At 42.7% G+C, this 22593-nt stretch overlaps 2 protein-coding genes across 8 annotated transcripts in view; one reads left to right on the top strand and one right to left on the bottom strand.

Moving 5' to 3' along the window:
• IFT140 (intraflagellar transport 140) overlaps positions 1-20504 on the bottom strand; it is a 94065-nt gene extending 73561 nt beyond the window's left edge. Inside the window, exons 1-9 of one of the 7 annotated variants that reach the window (XM_074598775.1) lie at positions 15911-16162; positions 14762-15032; positions 12661-12833; positions 11166-11387; positions 7561-7682; positions 6713-6855; positions 2561-2736; positions 1421-1512; positions 419-525 (exon numbers count right to left, since the gene is read on the bottom strand). In XM_074598775.1, the coding sequence (XP_074454876.1) occupies positions 419-525; positions 1421-1512; positions 2561-2736; positions 6713-6855; positions 7561-7682; positions 11166-11387; positions 12661-12807 (1009 nt within the window). In that variant the 5' untranslated portion in view covers positions 12808-12833; positions 14762-15032; positions 15911-16162. Of the gene's footprint in view, positions 1-418; positions 526-1420; positions 1513-2560; positions 2737-6712; positions 6856-7560; positions 7683-11165; positions 11388-12660; positions 12834-14761; positions 15033-15910; positions 16258-16390; positions 16442-16724; positions 16789-20170 lie in introns of those variants that run through there. The other 6 variants (XM_074598773.1, XM_074598776.1, XM_074598774.1 and 3 more) reach the window with 6 other exon arrangements.
• Positions 20505-21130: 626 nt separating this feature from the next.
• CRAMP1 (cramped chromatin regulator homolog 1) overlaps positions 21131-22593 on the top strand; it is a 48468-nt gene continuing 47005 nt past the window's right edge. Inside the window, exon 1 of the mRNA XM_074597269.1 lies at positions 21131-21263. The gene's annotated coding sequence lies outside the window, so the exon portion shown is untranslated. The remainder of the gene's footprint in view (positions 21264-22593) is intronic.

The following is a 22593-nucleotide window of genomic DNA, read 5'->3' as shown; positions in this document are numbered from 1 at the left end:
GGGAGTAGCTCTGTAGAAAACATCAGTTTGAAGGACCTGACGTCCACACTATACGTGTTTGGTGAGTTCTACTTTGCATTAGCTCTAGTGGGGGCTTGTAGACTGAACACCCATGACACGCTGGAGCGCATTAGGTGTACTCCAGGAGAATCTCTACCAGTTCAGTGTCATTAAAGGGAATCCAGCTTGTGTGCCGGGAGACAACTCCCTACTGAGACAAAGTGTGGTGAGTATCGAATGATCTCATTGCACCTTCAAAAGCACATTCCTGATCTGAACTAAAACGCTTTGACATCACATGCTGTTACTGAAACCCTCATTAACAAGGCAAACATACTGAAATGACTACAGGGCACAGAAGGCTTAGGTTTGACAAGGTTTAGGATCTAGAGATCACAGCTGCCAGGTTATTTCTTACCTTTCGCACTGCAGTAAGAAACACAGTTAATACATTCTCCTCCCTCAAAGCCAAATTGTACATCTGGGGAGAGCACATAGTTCTCGCCTCGGTCCAAATCCCAGAACCTAAGGTACACAAAACAAGAGTGCTAACAATGCTTTTCCTTCCAGGTGTCTTGCTAAACACAAGCAATAGGATGCTGTCCATGGCATTAATTTGCTATTTCCATAATGCCCAGATCATTCAATTTTTAAAATTAAATTGCCAGCAGCTGCCTCTGGAATGTGAATTTCTTCACAAACTCCTTCCTTTTCCTTTTTAATCTGCAGCACGTTTTGTGATATTCCCCTATGAAAAAAGGTGTCAGAAGCAAACCCAACTTTAAGAAAAAAGAAAAGAAGTGAGGTCTCATAATTTTCTTCCTCCCTACTTATGCTTCCTCCTCTATTTTAAGAATTTTCCTTGGTTAACCAGTAGTCCTTTGGATTTCAGATTTATTTTCTAGAACTAAACACTGTCATCAAACATATTCCTTCTTGATACTTGGTCTTCATCACATTCTCACAAAATTAACAGATGATTTTGTCTGAAAGTAACAGATAGACGCTCAAGAAAGTGAACTACTGATGTTAATGGAACACCCCCGCCCCAAAAATAAAACAAAGTTAGAGGAAACAGGGAGAGCAAGTCAACAATGGAAAGAACAGCAAAATGGCTAACTTTTTCACACAAAAAACCCAAATGGATATATTTTCAGAAGAAATCAATAACAGCACTGCCTGAAAAAGTAAAGTAACTAGAGAGAAAGATATAGAATTATTTTTTGTCCTCAAGGAAACAGATTTTTTTCATTTCATTTCTCTATTTATTTTGAGAAACGAAATTAGAAGATATTGGTAGTTTTTTCATGGGTAAAAAAACTCAATAGTTCAGTAAAATACACAGTGCATGCAGACTGTAAAAACTTCTAGCTGGCACTTCTCATGGGCATCCAGAACAGCTTTAAAACATAATTCTTACCTGATGACCGTCTCACCTAGGGCTGTAACAACAAGGCTACGGTCTATTAAAATGATGTCTGCAGAATGACCTATCTTCCCACTCAACTTCACCTGTTAAGCGTAAGTAAATAGATAAATTTACAGAAGGTAGGCGGAACACGCGGAAAGGCAATACGCATCTGAATTGCCTAGTTTGGCTAAAAAGTTAAAAAGTAACTAGAGCTGCTTGTCAGTTCAGACAGACACATAGTTTCTCTGCATCAAGTATAGGATGTAAAATTTAATAAAAGAACCCTTGTAGTGGGTAAATTAAGTAGGTAAGGAGTTTTTTGTCTTGTACTAGGATCTTCTCTTAGAACTTGGTAAAGATTGCTTTAAAGCATGAAATACCAAAGCTCACTTCTAGTCAAAAGTAAGTAATGATTAATAAGAAGTGGACACTCCCATAATACACAAATGCACAGTCTTTTTCGATTTTAGATAAAATGAAAAAAAAGTCTTAGGAAGGTGAAGGTTTGGGCTCCATGTTCCTGAGCAGTGTTCTCCAGCAGTACAGTACTTTATTAGCCAAGGTCATTATAAGTCCTGGATGAGGTCAGTTTGGTTTTGTCCCTACACAATAATTTTGGGCTCACTACATTATTATTTGTGATTTCTTGGTTGTTATTTTTTTTAAAAGCTTCCTAGCCGTTGCAGCTGTGAAGAATGCTTTCACAACGTGAAAACAAAAAAAATCTGTCAGCTTTGCAGACAAAGACAGTATCACCAAGACAATATCACTATTCCTACTAAACTGAAGGACAGAACAGCTCTGAGCAACTGATGATAAGACATTTTAACAAGTATTTGATTATAATGGAATTTTCAACTCTTCTCTAATTCCCTAAGACAAGGTACATGAAGTGTAAAAGGATTAACACAGGATCAAAATGAAAGAAACTAAGAAAAAACGGGAAGGCAAGATAAAAAACCATCTTTCCAACTTCAAGAACACACCACTCTTCCACTTTTAAAAGAGTGTATATTCACTCAACAAGGTGTTACCTGAGAAAGAAAAAAGAGTTGCTTCATTTGTAAGCTAAAGACGGATAATAAAAAACCCTAACAAATACATATAAAGATTAGACATTGCAGCTTTACTGTGTTGTCTGACTCTTACCTTCATGAGCTCTTCTGCCTCTCCCTCAAGAGTAATTGCATGCAAGGACAGCTGCAGGTTCTCTGTTATAACAACTAAAACATCTCTTTCCTCCATGAAGAGAAGCTTTTGGACCAGACTGTCTGTGGACAACACACGCCTCGTCTTTCCTTTCTCATTCACATAATGCACAGAACCTGTAGTATACATATAGTTTTTAGTCAACAGTTTTTAGCTACAAAAAATCAAAGTTGCTGCTTTCTACCTTAACAAAATATTCCTCAAGTGCTGAAAAGATAAAAAATAACCACAATTCTTTTGTCTTCTAGTTTGTCTCAGGATAGAGACTACAACAGTTGACCAGAGCAATAAAACAAAACTTACTCACTTTTTCCCCATCTAGGAAATCCAGAGAGGAATCATTTCAATGCCATCATTTAATTTTAAACAAAAAGTAAACTTTCTGCATATGTGTGCATGAATGAATGGCTTCTGAAATCTTCAGTACTGATAGTAATTTATGAAAGAAGAATGGCAGCTAAGAATTGGTACAATTTATAGCAGAGTCTAGATTATAGAAATCTGTTCTATGAAGTTCCTCATTGTTTAGAAATACTCCACCACAAACACAAAATACAGCTTTTCTACATTAATTTCACACGCAAATTGAATAGTCTAAGAACACTGACAACATAGTTTGTGACTTGGCAACTACAGCACCTATCAACATTCTATAAGCCATTATCGTTTTGTTAATTTGTAATACTCTATAAATCATGCACAGGTCTACTCAGTGAAAAACCCTAGAATTAGTGTAGCAGCTTGCAAATGGTATTACAGAAATCACCCAGACAAATTAAATCACTGAAATCTGACAGATGTCATGCCACACCACATATATAATTTCTTAGCAAAGCATTTCAAACTAGTGCAAATCCAAAAACCCTATGAAATGAAATAATATTTTCCCCCAAAAGCTGAAGTAGAAAACACAAATGTATGAGAACAACATTAAGGATCCATGCTAAAATGTTGCACCCAAGAGGCAACGTGATGTATCTAATTAAAAATAATTACTTTTTAAATTTAATTTTAGTTTTGATTTCCAAAACTTTGCAAATATATTATCATCCTCTACATTCCAACTATAGAAAAAAAAGAAATTCAAACTCCTCTCCCACCTCCTCCCACAATGCTACATTTTCTCCCTGAAACAAAACACTGAACAGATAAATTAATTCATCTCTCCTGTTAAATCACAGAATGGTTTGGGTTGGAAGGGACCTTAAAGAGCACCCAGTGCCACCCCCTGCCCTGGGCAGGGACACCTCCCACCACACCAGGTTGCTCCAAGCCCCCTCCAACCTGCCCTTGAACACCTCCAGGGATGGGGCAGCCACAGCTTCTCTGGGCAACCTATGCCAGGGGCTCACCACCCTCACAGCAAAGAATTTCTTGCCAAGATCTCATCTCAATCTCCCCTCTTCCAGTGTAAAACCATTCCCCCTCATCCCATGGCTCCCCTCCCTGATCCAGAGTCCCTCCCCAGCTTTCTTGGAGCCCCTTTAGGGACTGGAAGGGGCTCCAAGGTCTCCCTGGAGCCTTCTCTTCTCCAGGCTGAACCCCCCCAGCTCTCTCAGCCTGTCCTCACAGCAGAGGGGCTCCAGCCCTCCCAGCATCTCCGGGGCCTCCTCCGGCCCCGCTCCAACAGCTCCGTGTCCTTCTGCTGTTGGTGCCCCAGAGCTGGAGGCAGCACTGCAGGGGGAGTCTCACAGAGCGGAGCAGAGGGGCAGAATCCCCCCACCTCGCCCTGCTGGGTTGTATTGATCTTCTCACCCACCAGCACCCCCAAGCCCTTCTCCTCAGGGCTGCTCTCCATCCATTCATCCCCAGACCGTACCGATACCCTGGATTGTTGGAATAGTTCTCCAATGTAGCATTTTCTACCACACAGATACCTGTTTATTGTAGTAATACTTTGCAGTAACTGAATCTCACTTTTATGGCATCTTTCACAAGAAACGGACAGTCCCTTGATTTTATTTGCCATCTGAAATTGTTTCCTAAGTTAAATTAGCTGTCTGTACTTGGATATCACCATAGAAAGTATCAAGTATTTCACAGGTAACACTACCCACTATTCTAAAGCTATTTAGGCAGTTAGGGAGAGGGTTATAGCTTTCTGCATAACTTTAAGGAAGTTTTCACGCTGTATCACACAAGAGACTAATCTCAAAGGTTAACAAATCTGAGCTAATTAAGTTGAGCTCTCAGAGTTAAATAACTCTGAGATTCAGAAGACAAAAAGCAGCAGAAAGCGTCTGCTGTTTAGGAAATACAAAGGGCACCAGAAGATTGTTATTACTCATGACCTAAAACATCTGCAGTAAAGACAAACAAGGGTGCTTTCAGTACACATATCAGGATGACTTCCACTCTTCAGGTTATGTCCCAATACCTGTGCTGGGCTCCTCCAATGCTCAGGAATGAGGACAGTTCTTTGTGCTCATGGAAAAGCCTCCGAAAAATTGTTATCAGTTCAGGTATCCTCTCTTCAGATAAGCATCTCATGTAACTTATTACCTGAACTGCGTTGTTTTACTGCAATGATCAGTGTTCTGGAAGCATCACAAAATATCTGGACTAAATGTTTGAAACTTGAGAGGTTTTTTTTCCATTTTGTTTTGGGTTTTTTTGAGGAGCTTAAATGTTTATTTAGTTTTGCTTTACAAGACACTCTATTGTCTTTACTCAAATCTCTTTTGAGATATTGAAAAGCATGCAAGAAGAACGTGGGGGGTTAATTCATTTTTATTAAACAAGTTTGGGCTGAGAATCCACACTTCAGAGGAAATTTACAGGTCACATTTGAACCCTATGAAAACTTTAACCAATTCAGAAGTTATGACAGATCACTAACTCAATTAAGAACTGGGTCCAAAATGCATATGCCCAAATCACCCTAGGCAATGAGACCTCTCAAAAGAAACTGTGTCATTTGACCGAAATTTGAAGTGTTTGAAGAGGAGGCCCAAGAAAGAAGATGTGAAGGACAGCCACCTGCAGGATACGGACTTTGTCCCTAGATGGAGCTGTGCACCACCACAACAGCTGCTCAGAAAGTGAGGATGTAACGCAGAGACACGCAAAGATTCTCTCCTCGTACGGTTAAGCGCCCTGTACCCCTTTCTCATTTAAATGATTCATATCTAGTAAAGAGGCTTGCAACTCGCAAATCAAATGATCTGCAAAACAAACATAGCCGGACAATGCCGCTCCTGCAGTCCTACGGAAGCTATACTGGTGTAAGTGATGGGTCTCACCCTTCGTAATGTAAACATGGAATCAAACTGTAACTGAGCTGCAGAACTAGCCTTACTTAAATGTTTTTCGGAGTAGTTAACACTTGAATTGACAGGATCATGTACTCAAATCATGCAGAAACATACTTGTTACGCTACTTGTCACGTACATTCTGGCTCCTGTCCAAAGAGCTAACAGGTTAGAGAGGTAGAAGGCAGCAGGAGAAAAACTAAGGTAGGAAGAAAATGAGCTGGGAGCAAACTAGTACCCAGAACAGTAAAAGGGAGAAGAAAAGGCAAATGGCAGCAAAGAAAACTAACAAAACAGATACTCAAAGACTTTTTTGTAGACTGAAGCATCATTTCAAAGCATGAGAAAAAAGAAACATTAACAATTTATTTTTAAAGGTATGTTCTAGCAGCATTTGCGTATTTCTATTAAAAAAAACACAACACGCATTATTTTGAAGCTTTGCACAAACTGCTGATAACTTCTAATTTCATTTACACTTAGGTGTTAAGAGATCACTTTCACTACACTCACTTCTTCAGGAACCTGACTAATCCATGGTGCCCTTTTGGAGGGCACAGACTAATCTATGGTGGATTGCCCATGGACTAACCTATGGTGCCCTTTTGGAGAGGACTCACCCTGAAGATGCTAAGATATTAATAATTTTATTAATTTCTTCTTACCAAACATTCTTCAACTCCTACAAATACTCTATGCTGTTGGATATATGAATATGATAGATATATGGACATACTCCAGATGCTGGATACATGAAAACAGGACTATCACACACTGAGCTATATGGAAGTATTAAGGAGACAAATTTCCAGCAGACTGTAAAAGTAGTTTTGCTCTTACCATCTGTCAAAGTGATGAAGAAGGACAGTCCTTCCTGGAGTCCCATTTTCAGAGGTGCTCCTGTTCCAGCTTTTCTCCAGTTAAACATATCCAAGGCCTTCTCATCACCACCCACAGCTGCTTTTGCCAGCTGTACAAGGTCCCTGCAAACACAGATACTTAATTTCCAATTCCTTACATAGCAGAGTACTTTCCATATCAAAGAATGGATGAGTAGTTAATAAAACATATTGTAAAGAGAGAATAAAGATGTTTCATACACTGGCTAGAAAAAGGACATACTCAAAAAGATGCAAAGTAAAATTTTAATACTAATTTTCACTTGCATTTTGCCACCTTTTTTTCTGTAACCATTATTATTTCTACAGAGATGTGAAACAGAAGTGGCTCAGACAAGGCAAATCCTTTTTTTTTTTTTTTGCTACAGCTGTTTCCTATTTCTTGCTTGGAGAGGAAAGAAATAATAATGTTTAAGAACTGACTTTTAATTTAATTACTATTGACAATAATTTAATGGATAATTGTGTTTTCAGTGTGCTTTCTGCTTTTCACAATCAGCAACACTGCCAATTAGAAGAACCAAAGGAAGAAGAGTCAACAGCAACATAGAGAAAAGCATGGGCAAAAGGAAGATCTGTTGGTGCACACAGGACCCAAATAGCCAGCTACTACAGTGGGAGAAGAACTTGTAAATGAAGGACAGTTACGAGAAGAACTTTTTTTATATACGTGTGTGTGTGTGTGGATATATATATATTTTAAAAAAGGTTTGCCCGTGAGTAGGATTTTCTTTCTATGGAACAAGAAAGACCTGGTCTACCAGTGCCCTGAGAGGGCACGATACTTACTCGCCAGGAGGGGGTGGTCGAAAGACACAGTGGGACAGACATTTTCCATACTCTTGTTTCAGCAGGGCAGGACCCTGCACTCTGCCTCGCTGGTCCATTCGCCACAGAACCAAGACACCATGCTAGAAAGACAACAGTTAATTCATTACACTGTGCCCACCAATGAGAATCCGGACTCCAGCTACTCAGTGTCCATAAAAATAAACATTTTATTGACAGAGCAACACCCTTGCTTTCACTTAGTTGACACGTACAATTACTCTCACTTAAAACTAAGCCACAAGGAATAAAAATTATCTTTAATATTATATTATTTGCTTATTTAAAATCAAGTTATCTAAAAAAGCTTGTCGGTCATATCCATTCTTAATAAAATGACACTGTCAGAGGAATTATATGGAACAGCCTTGGCTTCCTCTGCAAGTCATATGCAAACTTTTGTTTAGGTAACTCCCTTTCCACTTTTTTCTTGCAAGGAGTCTGAATGCTAAAAGGAAAGATATTGAGATAAAGGGTAGTAAAGCATAAGATATGCATCCCTGAGTAAGCTGGAATGTTAAGATTATTATTTATTGTTGTTATTACGTTAGTGCTTAGGGAACCAAATTGCATTTGGATGCCCTCTGTGTAAGCGTTACATAAAGAAACCAGCAACGATTTGCACTATCGAGTTCAATCTCTTTTTTTTCATTAAGATAGATAACAATAAAGTGGTATCATAATTTGCTCTGTTTTTCTTTATTGTTTTCAATGGCATATAGTCTTTCTAGAAGTGAAAGACTAGTAGCAGTGGTAGCTCTAAACACTTATTCTTCCCAATTCTAATTAGAAGCCACACAAGATGCAGCTGAGGCCTTCCAAGGTAATACTTCCTTCTTTTTTTCCCTAAGAATTAAGAATCAAAGTTCTAATTTCTTTTCAGCATAAGATGATAATATTTATACCACCCCAAACTGCTTATTGTGCAGTACTGTCTTTTACAGCTTCAAGAATGCAACACAGCTGTGCATCTGTGAAACTGCTGTACTCCCCTTCCAAGAGGCCGCTTGTGGTTCATACATTGTTTGCAGGTTACCTCTGGACATCACAGGAGCCTACAACCTGAAAGTTCATGTCCTGATGGCTCCTCCTCTCGCTTCTCCCCCAGCTTTAAATGTCACCAAATTCCAGGGATCTCAACTAAGAAAACCTGCACCATTTATAAGCTGGAGGAAAACCCTGCAGCTTTATAAAGCTGCTGACCTTCCTTCCATCCCATTCTAGATATCCCATCCTGTATCCAGATAACCTACTTGCAAACCCAGTTCTGAGTTTGGAACACACGAGATTAGAAATAAAAAAGCTCACTACCTGTTCTAAGTGCAACTGGTTATAGAAAAGATGCAGAACTGGTCTGTGTTCAAATGGTATTTGAAAAGGACAAAGAGCACTGATCTTATGTTCTATAAGATTTATGGTATCCTGTATCTTCCCAATCATTCTTAACAACCCAAAGCTTTAGCTTCCTGTCGTAAAGGCTATTTGCCTTATAAATAGGCTTTCAGTATAGAAAGCACATAGATCCTTAGGATCCTTGTGTGTGATTGAAGCCTGGAAGTCATCCGTGTTATTTGTTACTTAAAACACAAATTAAGAGCTTCTGATTTGCACAGCATCCAATTCCACCTCTCAGAAGCTATTTTCAAATAATTTTCTTGCAACTCAGGATTTATGATGACTGGATGTTCTCAGCTGAGCACTCTCAGTTATGAAGTCCCAGTGAAGATCAAACAGAAAACAAATCAGGGCCCAAATATTTATCTTCTTTCTAAGGGTATTCCTCTAATACAAGCAGAATATGATCCTGGCAGCACTCACCTAATGGAAGTTACCTGAATATAAACCTTCATGGGAAACATTTTAAAAATAAACTTATAAGCTATTGAGAAGAGGCAGGAAATGATGCACAGCTATGCTGCACATCAGAGCACGGTACGAGACAGGGAGCGTGCAAGATGAGGGATGTGTGAGCCCTCCCAGTGCAGTACTGGGCAGAGCCACCCTTGGAGCTGGCCGCAGGGCCAGCTGCATGCCAGAGCTGCTGTGTGCCCAGCCACAGGCCGGGGCTCTGAGCAAGGCTGAGCAGCTCAAGCTGGCCACTGCACACGGCTGCAGGCTTTAAAGGACCTACATGTAATTGGCCAGAGACAGCAGGGAGCACCTTGAACTGCGCTCAGCTGTGTGTTTCACCGACTGCAGAGGGTAACACAGCTATTTTGCAATAATGAACTCTTCCGAGTTAAACCGTGCTGCTGTTGCGTCTATTGAGGTTGGTCTTTCCAACTACAGCAACTAAAGCTACGTGCAACTGAAGAGGGCCCATCTCAACACATGCTTAGGTCCTGTTTTGTCATGTTAAGGTATTTCCCTGAAACCACTGCTTATTCTACTTTGATTAATACTCTCATCAGAGAACCAGTTAGGATAAATCTACAAAATTCTTAAGTTTGCCTATAGGAATGGCTATATCTGTTTTAAGATGACTTCACTGCTGTGATCTGACACCAAATAAATCCATTTGAAAAAGAGTTTGTTCATAAACATAGGGTCAATGTAAGCTGTGGCTACATTAACTCCATATAAATAAGGCCTCAGTTACACTGTGTGTCACCTCCTTTTGTCTGAGCGGCATCTACTCTTTTCTAATAAAGAAGAGGATAAATTCATTTTTTACTCAATTTTTAATTCCTGCATTTCTGTTAAATGCAGCAACAGAATTTTAGAAACAATGATTTACCGCTTCTGCCTCTCACTTCTATAGGTAAGTCATTTGCGTCTTACTTATATAGGTAAGTTATTTGCCTCTTACTTACATAGGTAAGAATTCTCAAAGAGGAGAACTGAAATTCTTAGACAAGCTCAAGTTTATATCAGGGAAAATACAGAAAAACCACCTTTTTTTCTTTTATCATTTGCTGACTCAAGAACTGACAAAACTAGAGTCTTCTATTAATACTTAATCCTGAATACTAAATATTCAATAGCTAGTTTCTCATTACACTATATAAAAAGATAACCAATCAAGAAATAAAGACTGTCACATTTCAAGTATTTCCACAACACATTTTCCATACAACAAGTTCGACTCATTTTTAGAGTATTAATAAAAACAGAACAGGAGAGATTAGAATAGGCTTTTTGTACTCAAGTGAGCATTGCTATGCACTCACTACGGATTAATATGTTGTAGCTGGAACTTGATTCTCAACACCTCAGCTTTATTCCTGAATCTGCCAGAAAAAATTGTGCATAGACAGGAGCAAATAATTCAAATTGTCTTTGCCTCAATTACCCCATGCATTAAATAGCCTTAAGCCCTCATCTACTGCTCAGGATATACTTTTAAAGATAAATTAATAAAATTACAATGAGTACTGTAGGAAAAGCTAAAATACTGAGATTTGATTTTACTCCCTAACAGTTTTAATTTGTATCTAAAGCGAGGAAGTTTCTCTCCCCTGCAACTATCTCTTCCCCTACCGATCCATTCTATAATCCCTTCCCATCAGAGGGCGTGCAACACTATGTTCCACAACAAACACACATTTAGCATTTCAACTACCCACCCTATCACCAGACACAAGGCGGGTACCATCTGTACTCCAGTTTAGGACCGTAATTTTGGCGTCATGACTTGGTGGTACAGCGTGGTGCTCCTTGTCTTGTTTATTAAGTATCACAACTTCTCCCGTCTCCCAACCTGCTGCAAGAATGGGTCGGGAAGGGTGCCAGGAAAGCGATGTGACCTGAAAGCTTCTCTCAACATGTGCATCAGACACATGTTCTCCCTGCAAATGGAAATAAAGGGCACGCTCAGTACAATGGAAACTCAGCACAAGGATGCAGCTAAACCTTCAGACTTGCTTCCCAGTCAACAAGGTATTTTACTGCAGTAAAGGACTGGCATGTAATAGAGCGTTCTGCAAGAGATATGAAGTGCCTACACAAATTCTCTTTGCAGCTATTTCATGTACATAAAAGTGTGCTACAACATGCAGTACGTCCACTTGAAAACTGCTAATGAAAACACAGCAGTGTCAAGTGACTGCCTCACTCTGCTTTTCCAGGCTATTCTTCCCTCACAGCATACATGAGCAGCTCCCACTGAGTATCAAGCTTTTACCCCTGTATGAAGGATGAGAAGGCTTTGAGCACATATGAAGGTAAAAAAAATAAATTTTTGAAAAAAAAAACTAAAGCATCTCACTGAGGACACGGAATAATATAATGCTTTAACAGCTCGTAAAGCTAGACCCTCCTCTGTGCATGGTTTGCAATAGTATTTCAGGCAAGTAATCTAACCTAACCATTCTATGTATTTATTTTTCCATTTGTAAAGTTTGGATGACCACTTTTCACGATACACTTTGAAAAATATACATTTTATATGCTACTCATATTAACAGACTTAAACGTTTCCAGTAAGTCTGCTGCTAGATAGCTTGTAGTACCATTTCCCTAAATGGCACACTTTTTCTTCCTGAAAATTATGCAAACCATAGACCTACGCAAGCCTCTTGTGTAAAGTTTAGAGTATGCAAAGGAAATATCTGTCTACAGGCAGAAACCCTGCTAGGAAACAACCTACTCAAATGGAATAAGCTGAGTGTAGCAAATCAGCTCAGTCTCAAGGTGGAGGAAAGATTTTTTTTTTTTAATTTCCATTTCTTAGTTCATTTTATTCACTTAGAGTTTTTTTTAAAAAAAAAAAAGGCAGCAGCATGTGTCCATTTTACTTATAAGCCTGAAATTCTCACGCTATGAGAAGTAAAAAGCAAATCAGTAGCCACCACAAACAAGACTTAAATACTGTAAAAATTAAATTTCAATGGAAAGATCAATTTAATTCACAAAGACCTTTTTATAAAATACATATAATCAGTAGCTGATGAATCTGACATGTTGTAGATAGCACGGGATATGGATAGTAATTAAAATCCAGAGGGAGGGATTCAAGGAGCATAAATAATGCTGCAAATATATATATATATAAAAAAAAAAGTGAAGTTTCAAATCAGCAAAATGATATCAAGCTGAAAAGCAGAGTTGCTGATTATTCACCTGTTCCAGGTAGATATCCACACAGCCCCCAGATGCTGTGCTGATGGAAGCAACTGCCAGGAGCGGATGAAGTGGGTGCCATGCTATATGAGAAGGGGAGGCAACTGAGTCAGGAGCTTCCGTCCGATGATCCACGTACACAGCCATGACAGAAGCTGTCACAGACTGCAAACCTGTACAAGGAAAACAAACATTTCTAATAGGTATTTCTAACTATGTACATATATATATACAGTATATATATGCTATATTATTTATAATATATATAATAGATGCAATAACAAGTATTCTTAAAAAATGGGGGAAAACAGCATCATCTTGTTAACATGCACTACACAGACAGGAAAAATGTCGAAGTAGCATTTTTAAAAAACACGGAGGAATACGGAGCCAGGTAGTCTGCAGATTCACAGTGCACATAGGGTAGTACCAATCTCTCACCACTGGCTTGTGCCGCCTTATTTCAGAGTCCTCTGAAATAACTCAGAATTTACCAGAAAGCTAATTGCCATACTTCATATCCAAAGATGTCAATTAATGTACCGACAGAGTGATTTTATGTGGTAAAGTCTCATATCTGGGCCTTCAAGGAGTTTTAATAGTTGTCACCACTTCGGATCTTGTACTATTGAAATTATGCAAGATTAGTTTAACTCATACTATCTGTTAATCTACATTTGAATGAAAATACTCAAGAAGTGCTGTTGTTTCAAGGAAAAGAACCTGAAAGCAACACTCTTTTCAGAGTTGTGTGTCAGAAATTGAGAAAGTCACTAATAGTATTTAATAATTTATATAAAGAGATGGTCTTTGCGATTTGTGTTGTGTGATCTTATTGGCTTGATTTCAAAAGAGAAACAGCTGGAGAAAAAACCCTCAAGAGTTATTAGCAAATAATGCCAAGACCTGGTGAAAAAAAACCAAACCAAACCAACAAAACAAAAAATTGTGAAAGATTTAAAAAGGCTTCCTTGACATTTCAGGGAAAGAGACTTTTTCTTCTGTGCAGCTAAACAATGAGTTAAGAACCTGCAGGCACACATATACACCGCAGTTAGATTTGCCTAAGTCACCAACTGGACACCGCTGCAGGATGCAAAATGGACATAAACAGACTCTTGTTTTAAAGTCTATTTATTTCAAATCTTTTGTCAGTGCTTAAAATAAGTATTTTGCTTCATAAGGCTGTCTCCCCCCCCAAAAAAAAAATTACATTCAGCACCTTTGACTACAGAGATTAAAAACGTGGGTAACACTTTTAAATAAGCTGGTAGTTCTGCGTCTTGCCTCTCATATTACAAAGAGTAACATGAACTACCAGACATCAAAACAGAAACAAGTGCAGTTAGCGTAATAACAAGCAATTTGATATTTCAACAAGATCCATTAACCTTTACACCTCTTCAAAATCCTCCACATTCTCATAGTGGCACATAGTTCTAGTTGTATTGCCACAAAAGAAAACCCAACAAACGATTCAACTAAAAATTGGTTTTCATCTTTATTTTAGGTTTTTTAATAGTTTTCTACATCTCCCGTTCTGCTCCGAAATACTGTACCCATTCTACCACTTTTGTTCTAATTTCATCTGTTTAATTTTGCTCCAGCAGGTGAAGAATTTAGTCCATATTTGAATATAAGCTTTAGATGGGCTCAAAATTTGAACTAATAGAGAAATTCACTTCAGATTAAAACAAAAATTTGAGAAGCCTAAATGAAAAAAAAAACAAAACACCAAACACATTTGGTATGAACTAGTGGTTTTATCACACAAAACCACACAGCTGTAATGCTTTTTCTAGAGTCACCTTTTTCTGCTCATAAGTGTTCCTTGCATCTGTAGTCATAAATATTACTTATGATTATTCAGCTATTTCAGTCCCCACCAGAGAGGGAAGAAAACAAGTTTGTCAAGCTTACAAACTGCACCTCTCAATCAACTCACTAATGGGTACATCAAGCCACATTGTCTGCTTTGCCACAGGTCAGCCTGTTCCAATTAGGATACCTATAACTAGCTATCCCTTTTGGCATTAACAGGCAGCAAAAACAATTTCACAATCAATACTGTATATATTTAAAAAAGCAGGCTAGCACTTACTAAAACAAGATTCAGTGATACTGCGATGTAAATTATGGACAATCCCTAATATGAAATATTTTTCACCATCTCAATAACTATACAAAATTATGCAGGAGACTGCCACACACAAATAACTTATATAAGTGGATTACTCAGTTGTGGAAAAATCACTAAACCAACATTCAGTTGCTTGGTGTAATCTTGGGAATTCATTATTCACGTATTTACTGTTGCTTCAAGCTCATTTATTTATACTCTGTAGCTTTGACAGATGCCTCTTCCAAAAAACCTTCAAAGAAAAAAAAAAAAAAGGTAAACCGAGTAGGATTACATTTACAAATGATTCTGGCACTGCATGTTCTATTTTTTCAAGGTTTAAAGACAAGAATTTCTGAAAAAGTTAGCCATTTTGAGGATTGGTACAGAACATGACCAAGTCCGGAAAACGGATCTCAGTAATCACATTAGGTATGCTATTCTGTCTTTGGTGACAATTCTTGAAAAGCTACTTTTACGCTCTGTGTGACAACACTGTCAGTACATCCAGCATCTAAGGGGCGCTGGTTACGATTCGGTTTGCTATTCTCATGGAACCGCTACGGCCACCAGAAACCCCATCACCGAGCATGTTCACAAAGTGAGTTTTCTATACGCACTGCCATGATGTTTCCCTCACAAGACCTGACAGCCACCGATGCAAAACCATATTTTTTTCCCTTATAATCCCTACCTATAAGAAACGCTGGCTTTTTAAAATTTTAAAATGTTTACAATACCCCAGAAAAAAAAAAATTAAGAGTGCAAAATGGAGTTATGCTACAAACGGATGGCTAACGACTAAATACTATTTCCTCTCACTAGTCAAACAGAAAGAGTAAATAGTAAAAATCTGATTAAACCCCGAACCCGCACCGAGACGGACGGGCCCGGCCGCTTCCCCAGCGATTCCCCTCCTCGTGGGCCGGCGCCTGGCCCGGGCCGGAGCCGTGGGGCGGCCTCGGCCGAGCACCACGCAGCAACGGCTCCGTGGGCCCGCCGCAGCCCGCCCAACAGCCGGGTGCCGCCCGCCCCCCGTGGCCGCGCCAGCGACCCCGCTGCCGCCCGCCGGGCCGCGAAGACGCCGGCCAAGCCGCTGAGGGCTCCCGGTGCCCCCCGCCCGCTTCTCACCCGCAGCGCGGCCCCGGCAAGGCAGCGCAGGCCGCGCTCGCTCCGAGAGGCTTTGCGTTACCCCTGACAACGGGAGAGCCCCCAGCGCGGAAACTCCCGACCCGCAGCCGAAGAGTAACGGAAACAACCGAAGCGGCCCGCGGGCGCCGCCGGAGAGAGCCGAGCACGGCGGGACCACGGCGGGACCCCGCCGGGACGGCGGCGAGTGCCCTGCCCGCCCCCCTCCTCGGGGCTCTTTCGCCCCCGAACGGCGCCGGGAAGCCGGGTCCGGGAGGGAACTGAAGGCGCCGCTGCCCCGGGGTAGAGTACAGAGGGAGGGCTGCCCCTTCCCCGTCCGGCCCACCGCGGGCAGGGAGCCACCGCCGCGCTGGGACATCCACCCGCGGGGCTGTGGCTGGCGAGACCCCAGGCGGCCTCCAGCCGAGCTCAGCGCCCCGTGAAGGGACCCGCGAGGGTCCTGCGCTAACGGGGGTGACGGACCATGCCGCTCGCCGTCCGCCTGGGAATCTAGACGCCATCACCCGCGCCTCAGGCCCCCGAACACGCATTAAACACCCACCGCAACTGGGCAACCCAGCTGAGGCTTGGTGAAATGTAAACGCCTATTATAACCCTGTGTGATTATACAGCCCAGGGCTCGTTAGCTCTTTCAGCGCTTCTGTGGGAGAACTGATTTGGTAATTTTTTTTAAGATAACAGCCAATTTTTTTTTCTCATAACATGGGCACTGTAATAAATAGAATCATGTTTGTTAATCAAATCAGGCTTTCTTAAAGGCTGGTGAAAACTTACACTGTTTCGACTCTTCACATACCTAAATCACAGGCATCCGGTGTGCTGTCTGGGGCGCTTTGACACCTCAAGGCCTAAATCACAGGCATCTGGTGTGCTTTAACACTTCAAAGGGAAGAGCTAAATTGTGCGATAAGCTGAAAAGAGTCACCCCAAGGACACCGATAAAGATGAGGAGCCTTCAGCCTCACGACCACCAGGAGGCGGGACAAGACCGACCCCCTAGCAACACGTCGCTCAGACACAGAATATACCAGGATTGACACATATACGGGAACCAGAAGAGTATATAATCAGCTACTTTCGGGAAGTGGGTGTGCGCCGTTGGCAGAGCAAAGACTCCCCGGCCGCCCAGCGCTGTTTTGCTTGCTGCCGCTTGCTTAATAAACTAATTTGATTAATTGGACTGGTTCCTGTCAATTATTGGGCCACAATCTATAACAGGCACCAAGATAGCCCCGCAGCAGGCATGGACACAGCTCGGTGCTGGGCCTGCTCCCAGCCTCAACAGCCAGCTTTACCCAACACCACCAAGAGAGACCTTCAAGACCCAGACCTCGCACTGCTGTGAGCTCCACAGTCATCTGCAACTCCTCTGAAGCGCCACACTGCCACACAAACAGATGAAAAGCCACCATACCCCTAGTACGGCTGTCACCAACAGTTTCCGCATGCGCTGACTGATGTTGGCTCTGGACATGCGTAACGTGTTCTGTCATTTTTGTGGTGTTTATGTGATGTGCTGCATCTCTTCCAGAATTTAAAGACAGGCATTAGGTAAGGAGGCAAAACACTGGCTTTAGACCTTCTGGCTACAAGCTCAGCAACTCCCTCTAGAACAAATTGTTTTCTGAGCAGCAGAACTTACTGCTTCCTGTAGCTTTTTATCTCATGCTGTAATTAGCCCTTACAAGGCATCAGCTCTAACGAAGTCATTTATGGCATCTCTTCTTGGTGGGTGCTTGGACATGGAACACCACCATTAGCTCACTCAGGTGCCACTCCCAAAGCAGAGTCAGCAATTCATTTTTTGGCTCCACCCAGCTGACTACCTTCACTGTTTGTGCACAGAGTATTTTTGAGATCATCAAACTTGAAGTTGTGTATTTGAGCAGACACCTTGCTTTTGCGGACAACCAGGCTAATGAGGAAACTACTGCAACTGGCCAGCAGCAGCCTCAATCAATCATCTAGTCTATCATCCCTTTCTGGGCTGGAATAAAAATCTTAAAAAAAAAATAAAAATCCCACTGACGTCTCTGCTCAAGTGACCAATTTTACAGCTTTCATAATTGTCTGGTTCAACATTACACAAATTTTTGCCCAATAACTACATATCCCTACTTGTGCAGGCTTAGCTGGAAATTAAATTTCCCTGCCCTCCGGATAGTCAACAGAGAAGTCCTGCTATAAAGTGTTTATATCCTAAATACACAAATGAACAGGGCATCCTGGGATCCTAAGATCTTCCCTCCTGAGTACTACACTCATAAAAGATACCTAACAGCTCTGAGTCCCTGAAGTCCCAGGACAGGCAAAGAACAGGCTTCAGCAGTGCAGATGAAACGCATAGTGCATTTCATCCCTTCTTCTCAGGGCTTGACCTCAGACACTGAGGAAAAAAAAAAAAAAAGTTTCACGATTAGGTGCTTCCTATTTAGTAAGCCATAAAGGATTAACAATAGAAGTCTGACCTTCAGTTTAAATCCTTTTACCTGAATGGGAAAGAAATGCTTTAATAACACAAAGATCATCCGTTATCATTTGCCAGATTAAACAATTTAAGAGCCTTTTAAGAACAAATGAATTATGAATGAAATGTAGTAGCTTTTAAGTAACCTAAAAGGAAAATACAGGACATTAGTGTAATGATCACGTCCATTAGATGCAAAATTAAAAACACCTCAATCTAAAGCAGAAATATTAACTTTGTTCTTCTGGCAAAAAGCTCAGCATTACTTGTTCTATTTCTATTAAGTATGTAATTTGTTATTCATACCTTAAAATACACAGGATGTGCAACAAATCCAAGTTAGTGTTCTTGCCTAGCCTAGAAAACCATGGCAACAAACACTGAAAGATTATTTGCATTTTGTAACCATGCAGGTCTGCCAAAGCATGATCATGGACCCTCCCTACTATTAAAAAAGAACAAATGAAAGTTCAAGTGTCTTTTGACATCTCAACCTACCCCCTGGCCCTCAGCTCTTGTCCAACTCCTTTTCATTCAGTCTGTCTTTCACAAACATTTACACACATGAGCAATTTCACACCTTAACAGTCCACTTGAGGCAATGGTGCTATTCAAGCATATAAAGTTATTTACATACAGAGAGAATGGAAACCTTCCACTCTGAGCTCCTTGGGGCTCTGAACATACCTTCATGTCTTTTCACAAAGTACCATGGAAATATATGGCATTGTAGACACGGAATGCATCATTTCCTGGTTGTGATCTAACCAAACAGCAGAAATAAGCTATATGATCTTGTGCTACATTGTAACAAAACTGCAAAATACTCTCTCTACAAAAAAACCCCTTTAAGTAAGATGTAGATTTAAATGTGCTCTACAGTGGAGACAAGACCATTAAGCATTTTGGCTCTTTTTTGTTTACAAGTTGCATTTATAGGAATACACTTGGTTACTCACAGCTATGCTTTACAGCACATTTATGGGAGACAACACAGAGCCCAAGGCATGTTCAAGTTTAGTTCACCATCATGATTGTTTGCACCACTCTCCATGGGAGCCCAATCTTCCAGAATTTAGATATCACCATAAAGTTCAAGTTGTTAAGACATTAATTTCAAAGCTACGGCTTATGAAGATTTTCCTCAGAGGAGGACTAAGCCATCCTTTCCTGCTACGAGAGTCACAAAGTTTCAAGAAAGGGATGCCCCAATGTTCTTTCCACAAAGAATTTATTAAGGGGAAAAAAAAAAAAAAAAAAAAGAAAAAAAAAAAGAGTCTCACATAGTACCAGCTATAAGATTTTTGGAAATTGTTCTTCCTAGCAGTTAACATGAAGTCACTACATAAAAGTATCAGTGAACAGTCACTAGTAAACAGGCCAAAACATTAGGTTAGCAAATGGAATTCAACCCCCTTTAATTCACTACATCACTGAATAAAGGTTTGTAATCCTGGAGACAGTTTAAAAAAAAAAAAACAAAACCAAGCAACAGCCCAGTTAAGGGTACCTACACAGTTGCAAACCTAAGGAACACCAGAAGCTGCAAAGATAGTAGGCCTTCCTGGGAGGTTTCACGTTCATAGCTTCATGTATGTTATCTAGAACCTACACGAGTAAGAAGTGCATTTCCAAGCAAGCTGCCAGGGCAGGGAGCACCTCAGCGCTCTGGGCCCAGGACCCCGCTCAGCCCCAAGCCCCACAACATGGCAACCCAGTCCCCACCAGCTGCGGCCAGCAGAGCCCCGGCACTCAGCCACGCTCCCTGGCATCACCTTTCTCCTTCGAAATTGGCAAAGGATACCCCATTGGCAAAACGGGGTAGTTTCTTTAGTCGATGCCAAGGAGCCACCAAGTTCACGCTGTAAAGGGATGCTCTGTGCTGAACGCGCAGCTCACGGAAGCACCTCCCCCTGTCCCTGCCGGTTCCGCGGTCCGGGAATGCACAAGGAGCTCCAGCCTCAGGGCTCACGCTCCGACTAGCGTAAAGGAGCGGAGGAACCTCACACCACCCGGCTGAGGCCCAAGCCCTAGAACCCTCCCACACACAACCGCCACGCACACACTAGACAAGCCGCCCGCTCCCGGCAGCTATAGACACAGCGCCGCATGCAAATCACCCGCGCTTGACCAATAGAATCCTGGGCCACGTCCAGGGACCCTGGCTACGTAGCCCTCAATTGGTCTTTCTCTTGACCAATCAGTAGCCAGCTCTCGGGTATCATCTCGCCCTCTGACGGACACCGGCTGCCGCCTCTTCCTCTACGTCAGACTGTCGTGACGCGCCCCGCGCCGCGCTTATGTTTGGCTTGCGTTAGGGTCCCGGCCCCGCCTCCCGCCTTGCTCCCGCTCTCCTCGAGCCAATGGGGCGCCTCGTTTGCGGTGCCGGGGTGGGGCGTGCTGGCGCGCTCAGAGAGGCTCGCGCGCCGCGTCCTGTCCCGCCCCGCCCCCTCGGCCCGGCGCAGGCTGAGGAGGAAGCGGAACCGCCGCCGCTGGAGCCTGCCGCGGCCCGCAGCCCATCGGGGCCCGCTCCAGTCCGGCCCGCTCCAGCCCGGCGCGCCGGGGAGCTGCGGCTCCAGCCGGGGACGCTGAGGCCCAGCGGGGAGCTGGCGGCGCCGGGACCGCCGTCTCGGAGGAGCCCGGTGAAGAGAGGTCGCCTCCGCGGCCGGGAGCGGGGCTGCCGCCGCCGGCAAAGCTGGGAGGGCCGCTGGGGTCCGCGGCGGTGGTGAGGCGCGCCGGCCTTCTCCGAGCTGGCGGGTTGGGGGCGCAGCCTGGGGGTGCCTGGGGCCGCGGGTGCCGGAGGAGCAGGGGCAGCCGCCGGCGGGAGAGCTGGAGCGCGGAGGCGGCGCGGCGGCGTTGATGCGGCAGGTGAGGCTCCGCGGGGCGGGGGCGGCCCGCGGGGTGTGCGTGTCCCTGGGGGGCCCGGGTGTCCCTGGGGGCCCGGCCCGGCCCCCTGGCCCGGGCCGTCCATCAGCGAGGTGCGGCGGCACCGGGCTCTGCGGGGAAAGCATCCATCCCCTGTGAGGAGAGCCGGGCTCTGGGAGGAGGCGGCGGAGCGCAGGGGCGCGGTACGGGCGTCTGGAGGTGCAAAGCGGCCGGGTGGAGCGGATCTTCCCATTTGGGAGAAGAAGGAAAAGCAGGTGGGAGGTGAAAGCCAAAGCAGAAGTCAACTGAAAGGGGCGAAGGGCGTGCGGGGCACCGCCGGAGGGGGCAGGTGAGACGCTGCGGGGGAGGCGGGCAGGTCCTAGGATTTGCTGCCCTGGTCTGGTAAGTAACTATCACTAAACTGGGTTTCTTTGGTGTCCCCCTGCTCCTTGTTGGGGGATGCCAGTGGATGCATCACTCAACTTGCAGTAGTAAAACTAAACTTGAAGTCGAGGAGATTTAAGCCTTAGTTAAGTGAAGTGTTTGAGCACAAACTGTCACAGGTGGAAGATTTCTGCCCTCAAAGTAACCGAAAACATTGCAGTTTTTGTTGTGTGGAGAACAAGTTTGTGTTTGTAGTTAGGGACCTGTCAGGCCAATAGTTAACCAAGTTTTAAAATGAGTTTAGATCCACAGTTCAAATCAGTTTATTGAGCATTTGCAAAGAATGGAACATTGCCCAGTGTAATTTGGAATTGGTAGATTCAGCGGTTTAGCTGAAAATCATTAGAGGGAAAAGTATCATTTTAATAGTAGGAATGCAATCCATAAATAGTAATCACACAATTTGCACACCATACAATGCTGATGCATCTTGTTTATTTTAAACCACGTTCTTGTTGTCAGCCTAATCGGTAGGGATTCCATTCTTCATTTGTGATATTCAGAATTTCCTTCTCTTGTCGGTTTTTATCTTTTTCCCTTAATTAAAGTTGGACTGTGGCTCCTGCGCTAGTGATAAGGCAGCTGCAGTGCAACTGCTGCTTCTTTCTGTTTTGCTGGAAGCGGTTTCTTTCTTGGAGGTGGACTTCTTTTAGGTATGGTGTCAGTAATATTTTGACGCTCTTTGAGGAAAAAAAACCCAGTTGTTGGGTTTCAGCAGATAATACGATTTAATGCCTTAAGCTTTTATGTGTGTCTGGCATTTTGTTCTAAGTATTTTAAAAAAACCCCAACTTCAGAACCGAGAGGATTTATGAAGTTTGACACAGGGTGAGTGGTCATCCCGGCGGCCGCTCCAAATGTCAGGTTTGGAATTAAAGTTGTCCCGTGA

Source organism: Larus michahellis, chromosome 8 (genome assembly GCF_964199755.1).
Source record: "Larus michahellis chromosome 8, bLarMic1.1, whole genome shotgun sequence".
In the NCBI taxonomy this organism is placed as follows: domain Eukaryota; kingdom Metazoa; phylum Chordata; class Aves; order Charadriiformes; family Laridae; genus Larus; species Larus michahellis.
This window is presented reverse-complemented; position numbering and strand designations above follow the sequence as displayed.